Genomic DNA, 22,398 nt, shown 5'->3' with positions numbered 1-22,398 from the left:
TAGCTCTTGGATATTATGTGAGCATCTCCTTAGGGCTGCTGGTTGTAGAACCTTTAGAATGGAGGCAGCATAAATGCTGGGTTCTGCTCTTCCACATGCCAAAGTGATCTTCTTCCCCAAGAGCTGTTTCATATCTCACGCAAAACTATTGCTTAAGAAAAGCAAAACTAAATCCAAGGACGATGTTCTGCTTGCGCAACCTCTTGCACAACCGGAAGCATGGGACTTACTTATAGCACTGCAAAAATTTGCAGAGCAACTGTGGCAATTATCCTTCCACACACGGTTCTTTGGTTCCAGCCCTGTACTTCCAGGATACAAATGTCACTCATTGACAGCCACTACCTCAACGAAAGGTGGTAGGGCCTAGCATGTTTCATCTCCACAAAGTTGAATGCAACTACAACAGCCATGATTCTATGAAACCCGTTTGCAACTGCTGTCTTGGTTAGTTTTGAAATATGTTTAATGCTATGCTTCCAGAATGCCAAAGGTCGGCCACCATTTTAGCAGCTATTGCGTTATATTTGATAGGACAAAATCCTGAAATCGTTATGACCCTGCCATCAATTTACAATGCTCAGTGTCAAGAGTCAAGACAAAAGAAGTTGAACAATACCTGCCAGCATTCTTCACAAACCCAATGTCTGCCAATACCTGTTGGCAGATATCACAGCAGAAACATTCTGGGTGCCAGCTGTTGTTCATAGCTTTAATAACACGACCAATAATGAACTCCCCTGCAAGTCAATAACACACCAGGATGTTAAAAAAAGAGAGATTTAATTTTAAATGCTAAGGTGCTGGAGATAATAATATGGTGAGGGATATTACTAATGAGAGGGCAAATCGTTCCACCAGGATCTGCTTAGCACTTCGCAAAATTCCTCCCAAAATATCTGTGTCCTCCCGGAAGTAAACAAAGCAAAATAGCAGCAATATTTTTATATCCCTGTCTTCTGCCTTATTTCAACCTCAACAAGCAAATTCAGATAATTTTACCCAATGAAATTTATGTTACCCAATGAAATTTTGGTCAAGCTGAGTTCCTGAAATAATACAATACAAAGCAAAAATGAAACACAGAAATACAATGAGTGTCTGTCATACTTAAGAGCAGACTTCAGCTCATTAATTTCAATGCGTCTTTTCCAAATGTGGCTAACACTGGAGATCAGTCAATGGCTGCTAAAGAAGCTCTTAATCTGGAAACCTAAGTACTGTGGAAAACTCTGTCTAAATACAGTGTCTTGTAATTTGGGCTTCCAATAATTTAATGCTCCTTCCACTCAAAAACAGGATGCCAATAAAGCCATCAAGAGGGCTGACAACAAGATGATAATGGACATGTGCAGAAAGGACGGAATTGTAATGGATAACAAAATAATAATAAAAATAAATAAAGTATCTTAGAACTATAGTTCTCATATATTTTTAAGATGCTGCAATTTCCCTCAGTTTGGGAGCCAGCTCTCCTTTTCCAGCTCTGACATAAAACTTCCTTTTACCTTTCCAGATTTCACTGCTGCCTGCAGGCAATTCATATCAGGTTTCTCCCTAGGGGTGAACTGACCTGGAGATTCCTCCTTCTAGGCATCTAAACACAATTGCCATAATCCAGTGGGCTTTATCGGGTGTGGAAGATGGAGTATATGGAACACTTTCTCCTTCCAAAATGGGCAAGAACCAAGATCCACTTGGAAAATGCAGCTGCCTCAGTGCAGTATGGAAAGCAAGATCCAAGCTCCTACTTCCTATCTAATTCCACCCCTCACATTAAGGCAGAGCTCTGACACTCCTGGAAAAATCCTACTCAATTCTGCCTACAGCATTACTGAGACAACTCTCGGTTTCTTTCTGCTGACCTTTTTTTTTTTTTTTTTTTAAGGATAGTTTACTTCAGGAATCTCCCAGTTAGTTCCAGAAATAGCATTCCTGTGCCTGATAAACAGAATATTATCTCATTCTAATTAAGTTATTTGACCTGAGTCTCTTGCCAAAGGGCACAGCAAGTGGGGGAAACAAGATATTTTGGTCTGGTTACTTTTGAAGGTTGAAATTCCTATTTAATAACCCTCACTTTGCTTTTAAGTGAAACAAACTTAGGGAGGCTTAAGTGGGATTCGGTACATGCCACAGAGACCCAGTTTAGCCTGCCATGGGGCCTTAATTGTCTGTGGAATAGTAAGGAGGCTCTCAGGCACAGATGTCACAAAAAATACCACGGTTAAAAGCATTTTCTTTTGAGTATTCAATAGGCTGTAGATTTGAAAAGTGTTCCGGAACTAAGGAAGTGTTAAGGATAACGATGCAATTTCCTGAAACTATATATTTATAAAATTCAGTTTTACTTCCATTTGGTGCATACACTCCGACTATTATCAATTTTTCGCCTTGCCATGTGACTTGTATCGCAGTTATCCTACCTTCTTCATCTTTAAATATTTGCCGAGCCTCAAATTTATTTTTTATATACAAAACCACTCCTCTTTTCCTGCTTCTGTCTGATGAAACAAATTCATTTCCCAATTTTTTATTAATCAACACTCTTCTATGTTTTCTCGCCACATGAGTTTCTTGTAAACAAAAGAAGCTCCTGCAGCCAATCGGAAGCCCCATCGGATGTTCAGCTTCCAAAAGAACGTTAAAAAACCGGAACACTCACTTCTGGGTTTCGATCATTCGGGAGTCGATTTGTTCGGGAGACAAGGCGTTCGAGATCCAAGATACGACTATATAGTCTTTACAAAGAAGCTATCAATCACCTAGAAGAGTTATTTAGCTTTCTAGCTGTAAGCTACTCTGCTCCTTTGCATATCATCAAAATTTTATTTATACACATAACAGGAGTCTGCCTTAAGTCAGACCATTAGTCTATCTAGGTCAGGATTATTTGCACTCACTGTCTGGGTCTCTCTAGGATTTGAGTCAACCCTGCTTGAGATGCTAGGGCAGGCATCTCCAACCTGCAGCCCTCCAGATGTTTTGGCCTACAACTCCCATGATCCCTAGCTAACAGGACCAGTGGTCAGGGATGGTGGGAACTGTAGTCCAAAACATCTGGAGGGCCGAAGGTTGGGGATGCCTGTGCTAGGGATTGACTCTGGGACCTTCTGCACTCAAAACAAACATACTATCACTGAGGTTACGTGGTAGCTTCTAAATCAGACACTGAGCCCTACAGGAGTAGAGCAGTCTTTCCACTACAAACTTTCGCCTCCCAACTCATGGAAGATGGTGGAGAACAAGCGCCTTTGCCGATGCTTCCTTCTCTGTGTTAATCATGGGGAGAAACAAACAAATGCCCAAAGCAGGCTTATGTTCAGATGAATACCATCTGAGCATAGATAGTCATTATCCTGGCAGATATGTAACAAAATCATTCTTGTGTTCCAGACCTGCTTTGTTTTCTTTAAACAGCATATGTGCCTCTCCTCCCACATTTGGATGTCCACATTATCTTTATAAAATATTCTAAAATTATATATATATTTTCATTATAGAACTTACCACACTGATGGCAGCAAGGAGCAAAAAGCATCTGAAAGTCATGTTCGCAATATTTCCTTCCTTCAAACTAGAAAAAGTAAGACATAGAGGAATTTAGAGGAATACGGAAAAGTATAGCACTTCATCACTTCATGTTTCATACATATAAATGGCCGTACAATTTCTGGGTTCTTTCAATCAGGATCCAGCCTGATTTTATGGCAGAAAGGAACTGAAGCTCTGCTAATCCATCGGATTGTTTAACAAGTTCTGCTTGTATATTATTATGCCACAGGGAATGATTTGCACAAGAAATGTGGCAGGCTGCGGTGGAGTTTATGTTTGATGGCTGGATTCTGACAGGATGCTAAAAAAATCTGGGCACGGAATCAGCTCGTAGTCACATTTGCTTTACTGGATCAAAATAACAAACACCTGTGCTGGTATTCAGAACAGGAAGCACTTTCTGCTGGCTCATTAGATCCTTTCTGTCCTCTACATTTCCTGAAACCGCACTCTACTATATTGCAGGAAACACGTCTGTAAAGACGGGAATATTCATACCCACCATCTCTATAAATGGGCATACAAATCATGATTTCAGAGACTGCAACCCCCACTTCAGCGTATGCGGCAATGTACTTATTATGTCAATCAGATTAACTTCCAAGTATGTGCGTGGGGTGGGCAGGTACCCATGAGGCAGACTGCACTGTTTATTACAGAAATTTAAATATTTCAGGTTTCTCTCTGTGACAAAACTGCAGCCAGATCAGGACCCCGGGTGGATCTGGATCCTGCTCCCAGGGAAAGAGAAGGTTAAAGCACTAAACAACTTAGTACTGTAGACCCAGGTAGACCTGCAAAGGTGACTGGACTAAGAAAGAAGATGGTAAAAATGTTTTAGGAGATGCAGAAGAGTGTGCGGGCAAAGTTTGCCAGGTGGTCGCAGCCAACCCCCTGGTGTCACAACAACAACAACAACAACAACAACAACAACAACAACAACAACAACAACAAATAATAATAATAATAATAATAATAATAATAATAATAATAATAATAATAATAATAATAATAAATTTATTTGTACCCCACCCATCTAGCTGGGTTTCCCCAGCCACTCTGGGCGGCTCCCAACACAGATTAAAAATACATTAAAATGTCACACAGAGCTGCCTTCAGATGTCTTCTAAATGTCAGGTAGTTGTTTATTTCTTTGATGGGAGGGCGTTCCACAGGGCGGGTGCCACTACCGAGAAGGCCCTCTGCCTGGTTTCCTGTAGCTTTGCTTCTCACAGTGAGGGAACCGCCAGAAGGCCCTTGGCGCTGGACCTCAGCGTCCGGGCAGAACGATGGGGGTGGAGACGCTCCTTCAGGTATACTGGGCCGAGGCCGTTTAGGGCTTTAAAGGTCAGGTGACCTCCTTTTGTTTGCATGGGCAATCAGCTGATCAATGGACTCACATAGCTCCATATGCAAACTCCATGAGGCCCAAAGGTGTCTTCAGCTAACCAATACCTGACATCATACATAACACCAAGTGTAAGGCAAGTGAGTGTGGATTGCCCGAAATGAACAGGGACCCCTGGTTTGCTTAATTTGGCCCACAGGCTGATATTTCTCCATGCCTGCCATACACTATTAGTCTAGCCTGGGATCACAGGAGTTCCTTCAGTCAGGGGTCTAAATATTATGCTGGGCCCTGCAGATCCCTAGCACCGTGTGACACAAGGCATATACTGAACAAGTTCATCTAGCTGCTCAATGGCAAATAGAGCCCAGTTATTCTCAATAACTTTTGTAATTACATTCTAGTTTTTCTGGCTCATTATGCCTGATTTTCTGGCCAAGTCTACTTTCATCTTCCTCTTGATCTATCGGTGAAAGCTTCAAAGACCTGTAACAAATCCATACTTTGAAGTGAAGTTTGTTTGAGGGCGACGTATGCCTAAGTTCCTAGTATTAAAGGCTTCCAGGGGGGAATTTTGTCTCAAGTGGCCCGTAAGCTAGTTGCTAATCTCTATGCATTTTGCTAACTTTTTGGAAATTCCCACCCTCCCTAGCTGAATGTGTTGAACGATTCCTTGGGGGCATCTTGGGGACTATTATTCCAACAGATAAAACAAACACACTGACAGTATTCATAGAAGCAGCAAATAATTACACCCTACCAAGATTTGCTCAGAAGCAAGTCCAATGCATTTTAGCAGAATTTACTTCCTGGTAAGAGCGTTTAGGATTGAGATCTTGGTTTGCTAAAGTCGAACACGAAATAAATATGGGTTCTGGCATAAAGCGAGCTCACTTGCTTCTTCAATCTCATGGATGAGAAAGGAGATCAAAATAGTACAAAACGACAGATAATGGCATTCATCGAAAATGTAACAGAGCACCTGGTTTGCATGTAGAAACTTCCAGGTTAAATCACCAGGGTCTCCAGATAGGGCTGGGAATGGAGAGCCGCTGCCTCTGTGTAGACAGTACTAAGCTAGATGGGCCAATAGTTGGACTAAGATATATGGTAGCTTCCTACAGTGAAATAGGCAGCCTTTCAAATTATAATGTGTTGGGGTATCAACATAAGATAGTAATGATACTTATACACAAGATAAGGTAAGGGGTGAGGAGGACTAAGTCAAAAGAAAGATGCCATTCAACCAAACCCAGATTCAAAATCATTGCCTCAGCCTTAGAAAAATGAGCTGTAAAATCCCCAAGGATTGAACCCACAATGGAGGGAGCCAATGTGGTGCCCTACAGATGCTCCTGAACTACAACTCCCATCATTCCCAACTGTCGGCTGTGCTGACGGGGGCTTGTGGGAGTTAGAAGACCAACAACCTCTGGAGGATGCCAGAACACTGCTTTAAGGAAAGTTGTGATCCGTGCTATTTTTCTGGAAAAAGAGGTGCTAGAACTCTCCATGAACGCTTCCCTTGTTCTCTTATAATGGCAATGGCGCCCACCTGAGAGGTGCCCGAACTGAGTTATTTGCAAAGCAGGTACTTTGTGAATGCACCACTAAAGCAATGACTTCATAGAGAACAGATGCATGCAAAGTTGATACACTTCTTTTAAAAGTGTGCCCCCTTATTAAAAATATCTACTGTCCTGCATACGCCTTCCAGATTGCTAACTTCACCCATCATCACCTCACTCTTCTCTTGCAGGCTAAAGTTTTCTGATCATTTAACTATGCAGCACCTCTGGTAGTAAAGCCCATCACAAACTATATTTGACCAGTGTGGTCAGCTCCCTGCCTTAAATCTAATCGTGATGATGGGCATCTCTTAAACATGTGCCAACATTTCCGTGGGCTTCCTCATTTGCATCTAGCAAATACGTATTTGGTTTCATTACTTCTCTGGACATCTTGGCACTGGCACTCCTAATTTTAGCAAGCTCTTACGAGTGTTGCTAACTCTCTGTGTTGCAGCACGCTATGGAAGCTACAGGCGACTAAGTTCTAAGCCCAAGCGGTTGTACACAATGTAGCAGATAAGATTGCCAAACTTGGGCCTTGTAGACCTGAGTTCTGGTCCCTACTCAGCCATGAACCCTCACTGAGTCAGTCACAATCTCTCCGTCTAATTGATCTCAATGGGTTGTTACAAGGTTAAACAGAGAGGCAACTTTTAGCTCTCTGGAGAAAGCATAGGGCAAAACTCTAGTTCATAAATAAAACAGAAACCATAGATAGGTAAGTCATGACTCCGCAGATGGACATCTTTATTTACCCGAAACAGTGCTACTTTTTAAAGTTGAATTCTATTGCCTGGTGCTTAATGTCTAAACATGTATGTTAGGGCTGATTGAAAAGCTTTGTTTCCTAATAACTGCTGTATTGGATCAGCTTGTGGTTATGCTGTAGGGCAGCTGTGGCCCTCCAGATGTTGAGGAACTACAGCTCCCATCAGCCTCAGCAAGCGTGGCCGACGGCTAGGGCCAAAGGTCCCCCACACTACTGTGGAGTCTGTAGTTATGCTGAACTCTGCGGGTGCTCAAAATAGGCTATCTTCTGCATTTTCATTTCAAATGTGCTGGAGGTAGGTCCTGGCACTTAAAAAACAGGTTAAAGGAGAGAAGTTGATCCCAAGTCAAGCATGCCAGTGGCCTGGAATCAGTCGTAAAGAAAAATGACCCTGTGTTAACTACCTCTCAAACGACACTGCAGGAAAGGAAGCAATTTCTGTGGCAAGTCCTTGACCAACATACACAACCTGGCGCAGTACGGGTTTGGGAATAGTTAACAGAAAAGCGAAAAGACCACGGGGAACCAACCTCATAAAAAAGCCCTTCGGGGAACTGCTGGAAGCACTGGGCACACACGAAACACTGTTCGTGATACAGCTCGCCATTGCTGTTCACAATCTTCTCCGCAGGTGCGAAACCTCCCCGGCAGCGCTCACACATGGCATTGGCCAGAGCGTTGGCCATGTTGCTGTAACGATAACAAAGAGCAAAGAGGTTAAGCACACAAATAAGGTAGCTTTGCCGACCGTGCTTCTTTTTCAATAGGCAGCTGTTCTAATTCAGCAGGAAAACACACAACTTTTTCCTACTTACTTTACTGCCTTCCTGTTCAGGGACCAGTGGAAAATGCAGCTCCCATTTCCGGAATGTAAAGGTACCCCTGCCCGTACGAGCCAGTCGTGACCGACTCTGGGGTTGCGCGCTCATCTCGCTTAAGAGGTCGGGAGCCAGTGCTGTCCGAAGACACTTCCGGGTCACGTGGCCAGCGTGACGAAGCTGCATCTGGCGAGCCAGCACCAGTGCAGCGCACGGAAACGCTGTTTACCTTCCCGCTATAAAGCGGTCCCTATTTATCTACTTGTACTTAAGGGTGCTTTCGAACTGCTAGGTGGGCAGGAGCTGGGACCGAACGACGGGAGCTCACCCCGCCGCGGGGATTCGAACCGCCGACCATACGATCGGCAGGCACTGAGGTTTTACCCACAGCGCCACCCGCGTCCCATTCCGGAATGTAGTTATTTATTTAATTTATATCCCATCTTTCCTCCAAGGAGCTCATAGCGGTGTACACGCTTGCCCCCCACTTTCATTTTATCCTCACAACAAGCCTGTGAGGTGGGTTAGATTGAGAAAGAGAGGCAGGAAATATCACCCCTGTCAATCAAGCCTGTTTCCTATTGTGGGAAGTTTCTGGGAGGAGGTGGAAGTGGAAAAGTGAAAGGAATAGCAGTGGCAACAGCGGATAAGATCTGCCACAACCATCTTCCAAGCAGGTGAAGAGATACTTTGCCTCCAGTAAGGGACTCTGGCTGAAGGGAAGCTTCCCCTTCTCTAAAGAGACCCTTGGGGGCTTTGTGGTTTATTGTGGGTGACCCAACTTCCCAGTTTTTCTTTATGAGTAGCTTGGGGGAGGCAGAGGGGAAGCCGGCGAGGATGCTACTCTCGCCTCAGGGTCCAGGCAAATGTCTCTGCCCCCTCACTCTCAGGTGGGACCAGCTAAAGCACCTCTGTCCACTCTGCTACTGGGCACCTTCCATCTTTGTGGAGCCTTCCAGATATTGCTGGACTTCCAACTCCATGGGTCATGGTGGCTGAGGCTGATGGGAGCTGGAGCAACAACATTTGGAAGGCCATGGGTTCCCCATCCCAGATGCATTTATTTCAATGTGACGTGTGAGACGCTGGCCCTGGTTCACATCATCCCGCAACATGTAAGACTCTGCAGGCAGGAGGATGCAACAGAATGCTGGGAGGTCATGTGACTACATGCCCCCTTTCCTCTTATGGAACACCACAGTATACCTGGCAAGAGAGCAGCTGATCTCTTTTGGGGTGAAAACAGGGCTGCATTTATGACCTGGACACCTACAACTTTTGTAGAAGTGCATGCACAAGCCCGAAACACTCTCACACTCCACTATATGTAGGACCCAGACTTCCGCAGAGTACAGTGGTATGTCGGGTTGCAGACGCTTCAGGTTACAGACTCTGCTAACTCAGAAAGAGTACCTCGGGTTAAGAACTTTGCTTCAGGATGAGAACAGAAATCGCGCAGCTGTGGCGCAGCGGCAGCAGGAGGCCCCATTAGCTAAAGTGGTACCTCAGGTTAAGAACAGTTTCAGGTTAAGAACGGACCTCCAGAACGAATTAAGTTCTTAACCTGAGGTACCACTGTATATGAATCAGCCAAAAAACGGTAAGAGGAGTGTCAAATTTGTAGGAGCCCGAAGTCTCCTTTAAAGGTAAAGGTAAAGGGACCCCTGACCATTAGGTCCAGTCGTGACCGACTCTGAGGTTGCGGCGCTCATTTTGCTTTATTGGCCGAGGGAGCCGGCGTACAGATTCCGGGTCATGTGGCCAGCATGACTAAGCCGCTTCTGGCGAACCAGAGCAGCGCACAGAAACGCCGTTTACCTTCCCTCTGGAGCGGTACCTATTTATCTACTTGCACTTTGACGTGCTTTTGAACTGCTAGGTTGGCAGGAGCAGGGACCGAGCAATGGGAGCTCACCCCGTCATGGGGATTCAAACTGCCAACCTTCTGATCGGCAAGTCCTAGTGTTAGGGAACTGCCATCAGAGACCAGAGGAGAGGGAGGTCGCCCCAATGATGCAGGGGAGGGGACCAGCAAGGAGAGAGAGAGAGCTTCCGCTGGGGAAGGCAATCAAGGGGACACCAGGAAGAAAGGAGAGGCTGAGAGCACTTCGGAGGGAGGGCTCCGAGACTCTGCAAGTGAGATCAGCGGGGAGAGCACCGGACCCCCGCTTGGCACGCCCACTCTGTGCAGAAGGCTTCCGTGTAGAGAATCTAGGCGGAGACTGGGTGTCAAGGAATTTTTATGTTGGAAGAAGTTTAGAAAACGCCCACTGACGGATTCTGCCAGCGACTGAAGCAGCCGTGCCTAAGGGCTGCTCAGCCAGGGAAAGGCGCAACCACCCCAAGCAGCTTGGAGCAGTTGGTGGTTTACACACAAGCAACCCCAATTCCCATTACACCTAGGCTCTGTGGTTTAACCCACAGCGCCACCCGCGTCCCTCTGAAGTCTCCTTTAATTCTAGGCAATTTAGAGAGGGAAAGCCACATCAGTCCAATTGCAACAGCAATCCTATTTCACTTTGAAGCCTAACACATTGATTTGAGCATAAGCTTTCATGGGTTAGAGTACGTGTTGTCAGATTCAATTTCAGTGTCTCGCATGAAGCAGCTCCTCATTTGCTTTGGATTGTGGTGAGTAGCTCCCAAAATAGCTCCCAATATAACTCCGGTCCCCCCAGGAGACAATTGCATGAGTATCTCTTAGCAGTTCAGAATGAAGAGGCAGAATCCTCTGCCTCACCAGTTTCCACCCAGTCATACAAAGCGTACAAGGCAGGACAGTTCAAGTGACCTTTCTCCTTAATCTTGTTCTGTGCCCATGGGCCTCAGTCCAAAGTAACGGTTCTGCTTGCAAGAAGAACACAGCCGCAGACAACATTCTGCAATGGGACACGGGCATCCACTCCCCTCAGGCTACACTCTTCTGAGCAGCTGCAAACCCATGATAGGTATTTTACAAGCGAAGTAAGGGATTGCCGCCATGATACAGAAAGCAGCCAGGTCTCTTTCACCCCCCACTACTGCAAAGCCAAAGAAATGTGCCAACAGCCACCAAGATGCACCCTGCAACCAAGTCACTTGTTATTGCAACAGAAAAGTCTAAGAATCAAGCTCTGAACGCTATATTGGTGTGCACGTCCCCAAAACATATTATCTGCAAATGACAGCACTCAAAAGAGCAATCCTATCTATTTTTACTCAAGTAAGTCCCACTATGTTAAATGTGTTCAAGATTGCAGTTTAAAGCTACACACTTGGAAGTCCTACTGAATTAAACATGACTTTTTTTTTAATAGCTATGTACAGGATAATGCTGTTGGGATGCAAGCCGATGTACAATTACTTGGAAGTAAGCCCAACTGAAATCTTTGGGACTTATGTCTGGGCAAATATGGATGTGCTGCCTACATCAGAATTCCAGCTGAGATATCAGCTAATAAAATGAAAAATGTCTCCAAGCTTATATTGATGGAACTTAAGAAAAGTAATTTTTAAATGCCTTCTGTGTGGCAAACAAGCATTTCATGTCAACAGGTGAAACGGAGGTGTTGCCTTTTATACTTAGGTACCGCAAAGTATTGGAAGAATGTGGAATCCACGGTCAGAAATCCCGCAAAGCATTTATTGTGCTCTAGAACCAGAAACTAATGCATACATTAACTAACACATGCACACATTCCATGATTAAAATGCAGTTAACTACAAAGCATCCTGTTATTGTGCAGATCTTAATAAATTGCAGGGTCCCCAGTCATGAGAACAGCAAGCAAGATCGTGTTAGATTAAGGCAAGCCGACCAAGTAACAAACCGACTCCGGTGGAGTGAACTTACAATCTTGCATAAAAGTCACATATTTCTTTGTATACTTTAACGTCACTGTGCCTGCGTTGCAATTTTGACACGGCTCTCTCGCCTTCATTTTCGTGGTCGTTGTGCACGTTCTGATGGGTGTGCGAGATCTCTTCGTTCTCTGGAATGGCATAGGAGTGCCCCCTGCTTTGGAATTCCATTATATATATATATATATATATATATATATATATATATATATATATGAACACAACAACCCAGCAGCAGCAACAGAACGCTCCAGGGAGTAGCAGTAAGGAGAGAAAAAACAATCCGCAGGACTTTAGCTGCGCGCTGGGCAAAGAGCTTCCAAGTTTAAAAGCGTCAGCCACAGAGCAGCTTGAATGTCAGAGCCAGGCTGTGAGAGATTCACTGGAAGCAAAGCAACACATTCCACAGCAAGGTGGTAACGCCAACTTGGGTGGAACATGCGATCTCTGCTATCTGCTGTCCTTAGCAAGAGTTCCACTGAAGCCGTGTTCTCTTAGATAAATGTAAGCTAGGGCAGGCTAGATGTCACAAGGGGTTTAATATGGAAAAACTTACTGTGCCATGTGTGTGTGTGTCTGTCTGTCTGTGTGTGTATAAAACAACACGTTAACGCCTTTGCAAAGATAACAAGGAAATACCCTGTTAGGAACATATTGTTCACACAAAAAAACCAAACTGTAAAAATAGTAAGAATGCCCTTTTACAAATAATGCTTCCAATTTTCTTTCCTATGTCATGGAATTTGGAGCGGCTGATGAGCACGCACACACTCAAGAATGGACACTTCCATAGCTGACTAGGCTGTTCTGCTTGGCAAAACCAATCGGCACAACGGAATGCCTTAAGTTGCTATTTTTGGGACAGGCAGCTCAAAAGTCGTATTTTCCCCGATGCGACTTTTTGGTTCCTGGAATTTATTCTGATTGTGCGGATAAAATATAACAGATCGAATTCTAAAGGGTGTGTTGCTAAATGTGTGAAAAAAGTCCAGATCCCAAGGCATGTACCTCCAGATGGTGGACATGTCAGGTGCCGTCCTGGAACCTGGGCATCTTCACTTGGCCGCAAGTGGCCTATAAAGGTAAAGGTACCCCTGACCTTTAGGTCCAGTTGCGGACGACTCTGGGGTTGCGGCGCTTATCTTGCTTTACTGGCCGAGGGAGCCGGTGTTTGTCCACAGTTTTTCCGGGTCATGTGGCCAGCATGACTAAGCTGCTTCTGGCAAAACCAGAGCAGTGCACGGAAACGCCGTTAACCTCCCCGCCGGAGCAATACCTATTTATCTACTTGCACTTTGACGTGCTTTCGAACTGCTAGGTTGGCAGGAGCTGGGACCGAGCAACCAGAGCTCACCCTGTCGTGGGGATTCGAACCACCGACCTTCTAGGCTCTGTGGTTTAGAACACAGCGCCACTCACGTCCCCACCAGAGGCAAAATGTGCCTGGCAAATTGTGAACACTGGTGCAATGTGGGGGGGGGGAACATATGTACATAAAGCAGGTACCCCTCTACAGATGTCCTCTGTACAGTGGAGAGGGGCACCACAGTTGGGATAAAAGGGTCAGCAGTTGGGATAAAAGGGCCACCACAGTTGGGATAAAAGGGCCTTTCGTGTGCCTGGTAATCGGGTGCCCAAATAGGGCTCTAGAGCAATCCAAATCCCCACCCAAATTCAAATGTCTACATGGTACTTCACATAATCTACAGCTTCTTATACCAGACTCTGGGGAATAGAGAAGGCTCTTGCTCCCAAAGGAGCTCTGCAGGCTTCTTAAAATCTCCTTATACAGAAGGAGCTGCTGTTTGAAACTATGCTATGGAATTCAATTACACGTTTCCAAGTGAATCATTTTCAGTGGAACATCTTGCTTTGCTCTCAAGGCATGTCCACATCTACCAGCAGCTTGTGAAAGGTCCTAGGAGGAAGGAAACACAGCAAATCCCAGCACTCGCCTACAAACCAATATGGACAATGCATTCCCTAATTCACACAGTGTTTCCTTCCCATAGGGAACACTAGATGCACACTCACATGGACTGAGGCCAATACATTTAGAAATGAGGTGAAAATCACATCACCCAGAAGAAAGGCAAACAACATGTTAAAATCCTGGATTTGTTTTTATTAAAAAAATATCTATTTGCTATTGCCCAAAGAATGGGAATCCGAACCCTTTTTCATGCATATGTCCGGATAGGAAGTGCCTCCTCAACACACTGTTTCTAGCACAAAGGTATCTTTCCACAGATAAAGCAAAGCTGGCATGGTTGTTTGTGCCAGGGATATTTCAAGACTTGAAAAGAGAAATGAGAGATGTGACTAGATGATGTTGACAGATGTTTCTTTTCATCGGCAAGCACAAGATGTACTCCACTGCCTTGATCCACGTCCCATATTTAAACTTTGCTTGCAACCAGGGGCACCTTACCCATAGAGGCTAGTGGTGCGGGGCGCCAGGGCGCCAAGTTCTGGAGGGCACCAGGGAAGAGTCGGAGGCTGGACTTGGCGCTTCCCAGCATCAGCTCGCCACTCTCGCCCGCCTCTGCCATGCTGTGCTCAAGCAGCGCTGCGCCCAGAGCCTCCGTCTGCCATGGCCACTGTGGCACGAAGTGGCCAGCTGAGCTGGGAGGCGCCACATCCAGCCTCCACCTCTTCCCCGCTGGAGGAGCCGCCCTCCAGCTGCTGCCCGCCTCCTCCAGACCCTCCGGCTTCCCTAAAAAACTCTGGCAAAGGGGTGGGGGAGAGAGGAGACACGCCGCCGGAGGGAGCTTTGCACCACGGCACTGGATATGCTTAAGACAGCCCTGCTTGCAATAGTTATTTATTCAGACGAATGCCTAATGGCACAAATTGTGTACGGGGCAGAAACAAATAGGCCTAGGATTAAACTAAGTTATAATTAAATAAATGGGATTTAGAATATTAAGAAATGTGAATAAGATGGACGATAATTGGAATTGTTTTAGTTTAATAATGATATTGGAAAGCTGTTATTTTCAACTACAAGGAAACTCAGAAGGGAGGGACTAGAGGAAGTCAACCAAGATGTTTAAAAGGTTGGATTTGTAAAGAATTAAGCTTGTTGTTATTGTTTATCTGTTTATTGTTCCTTTTTTTTCTTTTGTTCATTGATGTATTTTTCTTTTTTTCTTTTTTCTTTTTGTGCGTCATTCTGCTTTGTGGTTTTTGTTATTGTGGAAAATCTAATAAATTTAAAAAAACAAAAACAAATTGGGTATGGGGCACTGGATGTCACCACCACCACCGCCACACCACGGCACTTCACTTCTCCACTCCTGAACTTCAGTGTGAATGCCCAAGGGGAGCATGTGCAGAGAATGCTTAGAAAATTCCCTAGACCTTCACTCTAAATGCATGAAAGTTGGCACAGTGGAGTGGGTGGCACTCACTCACACATTGGGCTGAATGCCCAAACAGGGGTTTATGCATTTATTTTTACGTCTGCTACACTGTGGGCCAACCAACACATTATGTTAATAAGCACGCTAGTTGAAAACGTGATTTGGGTTCTCCACGTTTAAGCAAAAGCAGCCACGCTGTGGGAGAAATATGAATTAGGATTGTGGTGCAAGGGTGAGTCAATTCAACCCATTCCCTGGAATCTTTTTCCCATTCCCTGAAAATCCCCAACCACGTTGGCCGCAGACAGATTTCCAGGCTCAATTCAAAGTGTTCATTTTGATCTAGAAAGCTTTACACAGCTTGGGACTCAACTACATCAGGGACTGCCTCTACCCCTATGAACCTACCCACACCCTACAATTATCATCAAAAGGCCTTTCTCCATGTCCCTTCTCTGAAGGAAGTGGGAAGGGAGGCAAAGAAACACATACTTTTCAGTGGCGACTTCCTAACTGTGGAACTCCCTGCCGAGGGAAACTTGCCTGGTGCCAACACGATCAACTTTCAGGTGCCAGACAAAGACATTTCTTGTTACTCAGGCTTTTCATCTTAGTGTAGATTACAGTGTGGTGTGATTTATAGCTTGCTTCAGTGTTCATTTTTTAGTGGACTTGGGAGCAGGGTTCACCCTTTTAATTCTTGTTCATAGGTGAACACTTTTAACGTGTTTACATGGCATGTAAACATGGCAGGGCATTTTGGATTTTAAATATCTGATATGTTGTATCGTATTTTAAAATATTCTGTAAGTTGCTTTGAGACGTTCTGTAGAAAGCGATGGGGCAAATACTGTATACAATAACATTATTGACAGGGGGAAACTGCATTTTCAAGGTGATTGTCAGCAGGGAAAAAGAAATTGGGGGTGTGGAGAGGGTTAATTCCCTTCCTTCTACCCCAATCAGGCTCTTCCCCTCTTTTGCTTTTGTTAAGGTAAGCTGTTGCTGTCATTTAGTTGTGTCCGACTCTTCGTGACCCCATGGACCAGAGCATGCCAGGCACTCCTGTCTTCCACTGCCTCCTGCAGTTTGGTCAAACTCATGCTGGTAGCTTCAAGAACACTGTCCAGCCATCTCTTCCTCTGTCGTCCCCTTCTCCTTGTGCCCTCCATCTTTCCCAACTTCAGGGTCTTTTCCAGGGAATCTTCTCTTCTCATGAGGTGGCCAAAGTATTGGAGCCTCAGCTTCACGATCTGTCCTTCCAGTGAGCACTCAGGGCTGATTTCCTTAAGAATGGATAGGTTTGATCTTCTTGGGACTCTCAAGAGTCTCCTCCAGCACCATAATTCGAAAGCATCACTTCTTCTGCGATCAGCCTTCTTTATGGTCCAGCTCTCACTTCTTAAGGTAAGTAGCAGGCCCTAATCATATTGTTAAGTTGCTAACATAATATGCAGTTCAGTTATGAACTTTGTGAGTCCGCTGAAAGGTCTTGGGATGTTCAATATTGCAGCACTGCTGAAGCTTTATAAGGTAGAAGTCTCAAAGAGAGATTACTGGGACCCTCACACTAAATCAGATGGCCATCCTGATGTTGCTGAACTATAAATCCCATCAGCCCCAGCCATAATGGCCAATGGCCAGGGAACATGGGAGTTGTAGTTCAGCCATAACCAGAGGGCCAAACGTTCCTCACATCTAAATATACTTCCCACACTTGCTGTAATAACGGTTTGTTCATAAACATGAAGAAACTGTAGAAGTGACTCTGCTTCAGCTGACTATATTAACTTTTCATTATTACGTTAAGACAATGAGCCGAGCAGTAGCTATAATTAATACCCTGACCAGACCAAACCAAACATCCAGACTGCCACGAAAGACTTCTCGTATGTTCATGAAGTTCCTTATACGGTTAGGGTAACTGTCAACAGCAGACTTTCTGGCTTGAAACTACATTCTTATTATAGTAACGACTCCATCACAGATACCACACTGAAGACTGACCTTCAGCTAAGGTGGCGGGACTGGTGTGGATTTCTTTGCTAGGCAGCATGTCAGACCCACAGAGTCCCATTCTCAAGTAAACAAAGAGGTTCACATTTATATTAACAGGATTAAAGACTGTGATTTATCTGAATTTAGCACATTTTTAATGACACGGAGACAGGGAGCAGAGCACCACTTCCATCTTATTGCAATTTTAGACTTTTCCTTTCTTCAAAAAATAAAAATTGCACAACCCTGCTGGTAAAATTAGATTTGAAAGGCTCCATCATTAAAAAGTAGTCTTAGGAGGATGGATGGTTGAAGACTTTTTTCTGAGACACGGTGCCCACGTTAAGAGTTTTGTAGCACTTTATAAAGTCCAACAAATGCATTATGGCAAAAACTCCTGAAAACTAATCCACTGCATCAGATAAATGCAGAAATTTGTGCCAAAACAAACCAGTTAGCATGTATTGCACTGCAAGACTTTTGTTGTTTTGTTGAGAAACACTAAGATGGGTACCCATTTAGGGCCAACTGTCACCTATTTTAGTGTGTTCAAAGATACACTAAGTGTGCAATCCTAAATATTCACTAGGGCATAAGCCCGCACTGAACACAGCTGAGCTAACTTCCGAGTAGACATGCATAGGAGTGCACTGCACAGCTGCTATTCTTTATGTTCTTACAAGAGAGCAAACCTTACTGAAGTCTAAGGAACTTGCATCCAACTTGAATGTTTGGGATTGGGCAGCACATCACCGGATTTTTAATCTCTGCACCAAAATTCAAGATGAAAAACACTTCATATATATGAGTAGCAAGGGTGACTGTGCACAAATGCTTGGCCCCTGTAACTGAATGCATATTATGTATACACCTTTTCCGTTTCAGAGGTGCCATGTGATAAAGCTTCTTTCTGCATTCAGTATGGATGGGACAGTCCCTTTAGCCATTGCCCCTTGTAGAAAGATAAACCCTGAGTAGGTTCATTTATCGACTCTAGTCAAATCTGCAGCAAATTTACAAAATCACCAGATTTCAGTTTACAGGTTGCATTCCATTTATGAATCTATAAATGTCCAGTATGTAGAAAACAATCAGACCAAAGGCTTCATCTTACTCTTGATGTGCTAAATTACTGTTTGCAGAGATTTTTTTTAAAAAAATGTAAGCATTTTTTAAAATGTCAACCCCACTCACACACAATACTGGAAATCTGCTGAACCATGATCACAAGCTGCAGGTCTACCCTTGTACTGCTGGCACAAAATTTCAAAATGAAGACACTGAAATACATTCACCCAATAACAGAATTTAGTAGTACCTCAGGTTACATACGCTTCAGGTTACAGACTCCGCTAACCCAGAAATAGTACCTCAGGTTAAGAACTTTGCTTCAGGATGAGAACAGAAATCGTGCTCCGGTGGTGTGACAGCAGCAGCGGGAGGCCCTATTAGCTAAAGTGGTGCTTCAGGTTAAGAACAGTTTCAGGTTAAGAACAGACCTCCAGAATGAATTAAGTTAATAATCCAAGATACCACTGTAGTTGTTATTTCAATGCACCAGGTATTCTTCATCATGACAGACTAAGGCTGCAATCCGAACCATGTCTAGTCAGAGGTAAATTCCGCTGAACACAATGTAGCTTACTCGCAGGTAAATGGGATTAGGATTGTTACCCAAAAGATTAGCTATATATAGCAGGAGTAATTATAATAAAAAAAAGTTATTTAGGGGATTTGAATTTAATTCTAAATTATATACCAGAAACGTGGGAGATTACAAGGGGTAAAAAAAATAATGGATGTACCGTGCCATATTAGAAGCAAAAAAAACTTGTTTTGTTGAATTGGAAGAGCCGCAAAAAGATCCCATTGAGCACATGGATTGACAATATGGACAGACTAGTTACATATGAACGAATTGCACATCGACGCAAATTAAGAATGGATAAATATGAATAAATATGGAAGGATTACTTAAGAGATAAGGTGGAAAGTGGTGGGAAGTAGGGGGAGGAGAGGTGGGAAAATATTGTTAAAAAGGTGTAGTTATAGGTATATCAGTACTCAAATCTGAATTGTTAAATTGTGTTATTAGTGTTATTGTGGTTTTTGTTGTATGTGTTTTTTGTGGTTGCTGTTTGTAAATAATTTTTTTAAAAAAGAGATTAGCCTCTGCACCTGCAAAAAATGACAAACGGATTTGCATTGTACTTTTAACATCATGTCAACTACTGAAATGAGAGCGGAGATGCCCCATTGATCAGGCTGAAATAAATGGGGAAACTCAACTGTTTACAGGAACAAGATGTAAAAAGGCCTGTTGAGAACTATTCTTATCAGATACAGATGACAGATAACAGGTTAAACTCTTTCAAGGACAGTGGGAACAGCAAGAGACTTGTTCTCTGGGAGGGATGGGGACAAGATAAAGATGCAGAGAGATGTTAATGGGCAAACCCTTATTTCCTTTCGAAAAAAATTAGCAGTGCTGGTCTAAATATGTTGAGCTCTTGCCAGTGAGATGTTGTCTTTGATATATAGAACTCAAAACCAGAATCTGGCACAGAGTTGCTTCTATGGGGAGCAATACTCGAACAATTATATAAGTAGTTGCCAGGCAGGTATGTATGTACTTATTCCTACCCTGTACAGTACTGAAAAGTTGTCTTTGGCTAGATCTACCTGTCACTCTTTGCTCTCCGCATGGAATGTACTAGCCAGAAGTAACAGACGAGATAAGCAGGTTCCAATCAAATGGTTATTGCCACACATTTACTTATACGCTCTCCCAGCTGCAATAAAAAAAAGTGAGTTATTGCCCGCTCACTTTCCCCCATTAAGCGTGGCCAAACAAAACACAAGCCAGAGAATCTGTTGCTGGTACACAGCAGCGCCCGTAGCCAGAGTTTGCAATGCCTGTTGCACATTCCCATCCAGTAATTCTGCACTCTAGGGCTAGTGAGTAAATCAAAAGGCATTTCTTGAAGGATGATTAAGCAACACGCAGGCCAAAAAAAAAGCGTTAAGGGTAAAGGCGAGGGCAATGGGAGAGAGAGGGCAGGGTGTGCCGTGCTGAAGATATTCAAAGCTTTGAGCAATGGAAATATCCCGCATCTTATGCAATATCACAGTTCGACAAAATGTGAGTAATAGTTTCTGAATATAATAAGAGGTGGCAATTATTCCACGCCACCCCCACCCCACCCCCGAAATGGAGAGGAAGAAAAATCCACAACAGTAGTAACTATCTACGCAGAATCTTTTTCGAACATATACAATCTAAAATGGAGGCGCCTTGGCTGGGGCCCCGAAGGCACTGCTATAATTCAAAGAATAATAACAGGGTGAAGCTACATTAAAACTGTCTTAACTTTGAACTCCAGAGCTAGTGGCAACTCGTATTGGAACTTCAAAAAGGGATCATTCAATTTGCAGCGCAGCAACATTATTGAGGGGGGCGGGAAATGAGATCTAATGCCTTCATGTTGTGCCATAAATGTATGTCAGAAGGGGAGGTACAGGAGTTCTTCTTATGAGATAAGTGGAAATATGTAATATTAAAGATCTCATTAAAGCTTTCTCTTTTTTTAAAAAAAGAATCTGAACAAAACTGGCGATTTACTGAAACCCAGGCCCAAAGCCATTAGTGAGACTACTTTGAAACTGAAGCGTTTGAGGACGATGCACCAACAGATCCATTCTAGAGACTCTTACTTCAAAGCGCCTAGGGTGCAGAGATGGTGACTTCCAAGCGCTGCCTGGAAGTGCAGAAACAAGGCATGGGATGATGTACCAAAGCAGCTGTCCCTGTTGGCACTACAGAGCTACATAGACCCACTGCAATGCACAGCTGCTCAAAAGGTTTCTGGACAAAGCCAGAATGACTGCAGAATGTATTCTGGCCGGAGATGGGTGGGGACATTTTGACAGCTGTCATCTATGAAGCATCATCTTGAAGATCTTTTAGCTTAAGAGAGATAGTTGCCTCATGTCAATGGCACCCCCAACAGCATTTTTTTTAAAGCAGCCTAAACTAAATAAGTGGCATTCCTATAATGATGCCCCAAATCCATCCCTTGAAGCTCTTCCACATGGAGCTTCCCCCTTGAAGTTCTTCCTTCCAAATCAGGGGTAGGCAACCTAAGGCCCGTGGGTTGGATGCGGCCCAATCGCCTTCTCAATCCGGCCCACGTGTTTTTACATGAATAGAATGTGTCCTTTTATTGAAAATGCACCTCTGGATTATTTGTGGGGCCTGTCTGGTATTTTTACATGAGTAGAATATGTGCTTTTATTTAAAATGCATCTCTGGGTTATTTGTGGGGCACAGGAATTTGTTCATATTTTTTTTCCAAAATATAGTCCGGCCCACCACATGGTCTGAGGGATGGTGGATCGGCCCACGGATGAAAAAGGCTGCTGACCCGTTCTAAATCATCCATCAGAGGATTGATCCAACAGAGCCATGCTTTTTACCTGGAGATGTTTGGAACCGAGCCTTTAACTTTGCAGGAAGCTGCTCAGCCTGCTAGTTATAGGTTTCTTCCTCACTCTTTGAACACAGATATGTAGTATCAGCATGCAAAGCTGCAATCCAAAACTCCTGTGAAGAGCAATCCCATGCAAGTCCTACCAAGTTGAGTGGGACTTACTCAAAACAGAGTCTGCGCAGGATTGCAGCCCCAGTCTTATTTGGAAAGCATTTTACCCAACAAGACCTAGGTCCAAACAAATCTCTTTATGAACAAGGATGTAAGAAATCTGAAAGCACACAGGCTACCTGGATTAGAAACTGAACTTAGACCTTTAAACAGTGGAAAGGGTAAGGCGAATACCTCGTCCAGTACTGACTTACAACTTTCTTTGACATTTTACCTAAAATGCAAAGCGAAGAAAGCTTGGAAAGGCAGTCCCAAATTAATAAAAATCTCGCCAATATGACTAGAGACGACTTCCGAGATGCACCAGGAATGGGAACTCTTAAATATCACCAGCAACTGAGAATTTTGATTAGCAGTCAAAAATTATAGTTTGATTTTCGCTCACCTTCTACACGTTTTCTTTATTGATGCCAGGGGTCACCTGCCTGTTGGCACATTTTCAAGCTAGAGAAGCTGTGATGGGCACCCTCAAC

The 22,398-nt window shown here is 44.0% G+C and overlaps 1 protein-coding gene and 1 long non-coding RNA gene across 7 annotated transcripts in view; one reads left to right on the top strand and one right to left on the bottom strand.

The window, feature by feature from the left end:
* The window catches only part of LIMS1 (LIM zinc finger domain containing 1), a 71,706-nt gene that overhangs the window by 10,267 nt on the left and 39,041 nt on the right, over positions 1 to 22,398 (bottom strand). For 3 of the 6 annotated variants that reach the window (XM_077927633.1, XM_077927631.1, XM_028727990.2), the window contains exons 2-4: positions 7,774 to 7,933; positions 3,511 to 3,577; positions 620 to 740 (exon numbers count right to left, since the gene is read on the bottom strand). In XM_077927633.1, coding sequence (XP_077783759.1) covers positions 620 to 740; positions 3,511 to 3,577; positions 7,774 to 7,933 — 348 coding nt within the window. Of the gene's footprint in view, positions 1 to 619; positions 741 to 3,510; positions 3,578 to 7,773; positions 7,934 to 11,893; positions 12,355 to 22,398 lie in introns of those variants that run through there. The other 3 variants (XR_013392665.1, XM_077927630.1, XM_077927632.1) reach the window with 3 other exon arrangements.
* LOC144327545 (uncharacterized) lies at positions 11,010 to 11,521 on the top strand. Its single transcript, XR_013392666.1, has 2 exons — positions 11,010 to 11,263; positions 11,358 to 11,521. It is a non-coding gene; the product is annotated as an uncharacterized LOC144327545 (long non-coding RNA).

This window comes from Podarcis muralis, chromosome 4 (genome assembly GCF_964188315.1).
Source record: "Podarcis muralis chromosome 4, rPodMur119.hap1.1, whole genome shotgun sequence".
Lineage (NCBI taxonomy): Eukaryota > Metazoa > Chordata > Lepidosauria > Squamata > Lacertidae > Podarcis > Podarcis muralis.
Note: the sequence above shows the minus strand (reverse complement) of the source record. Positions and strands in the feature narration are given on the sequence as shown.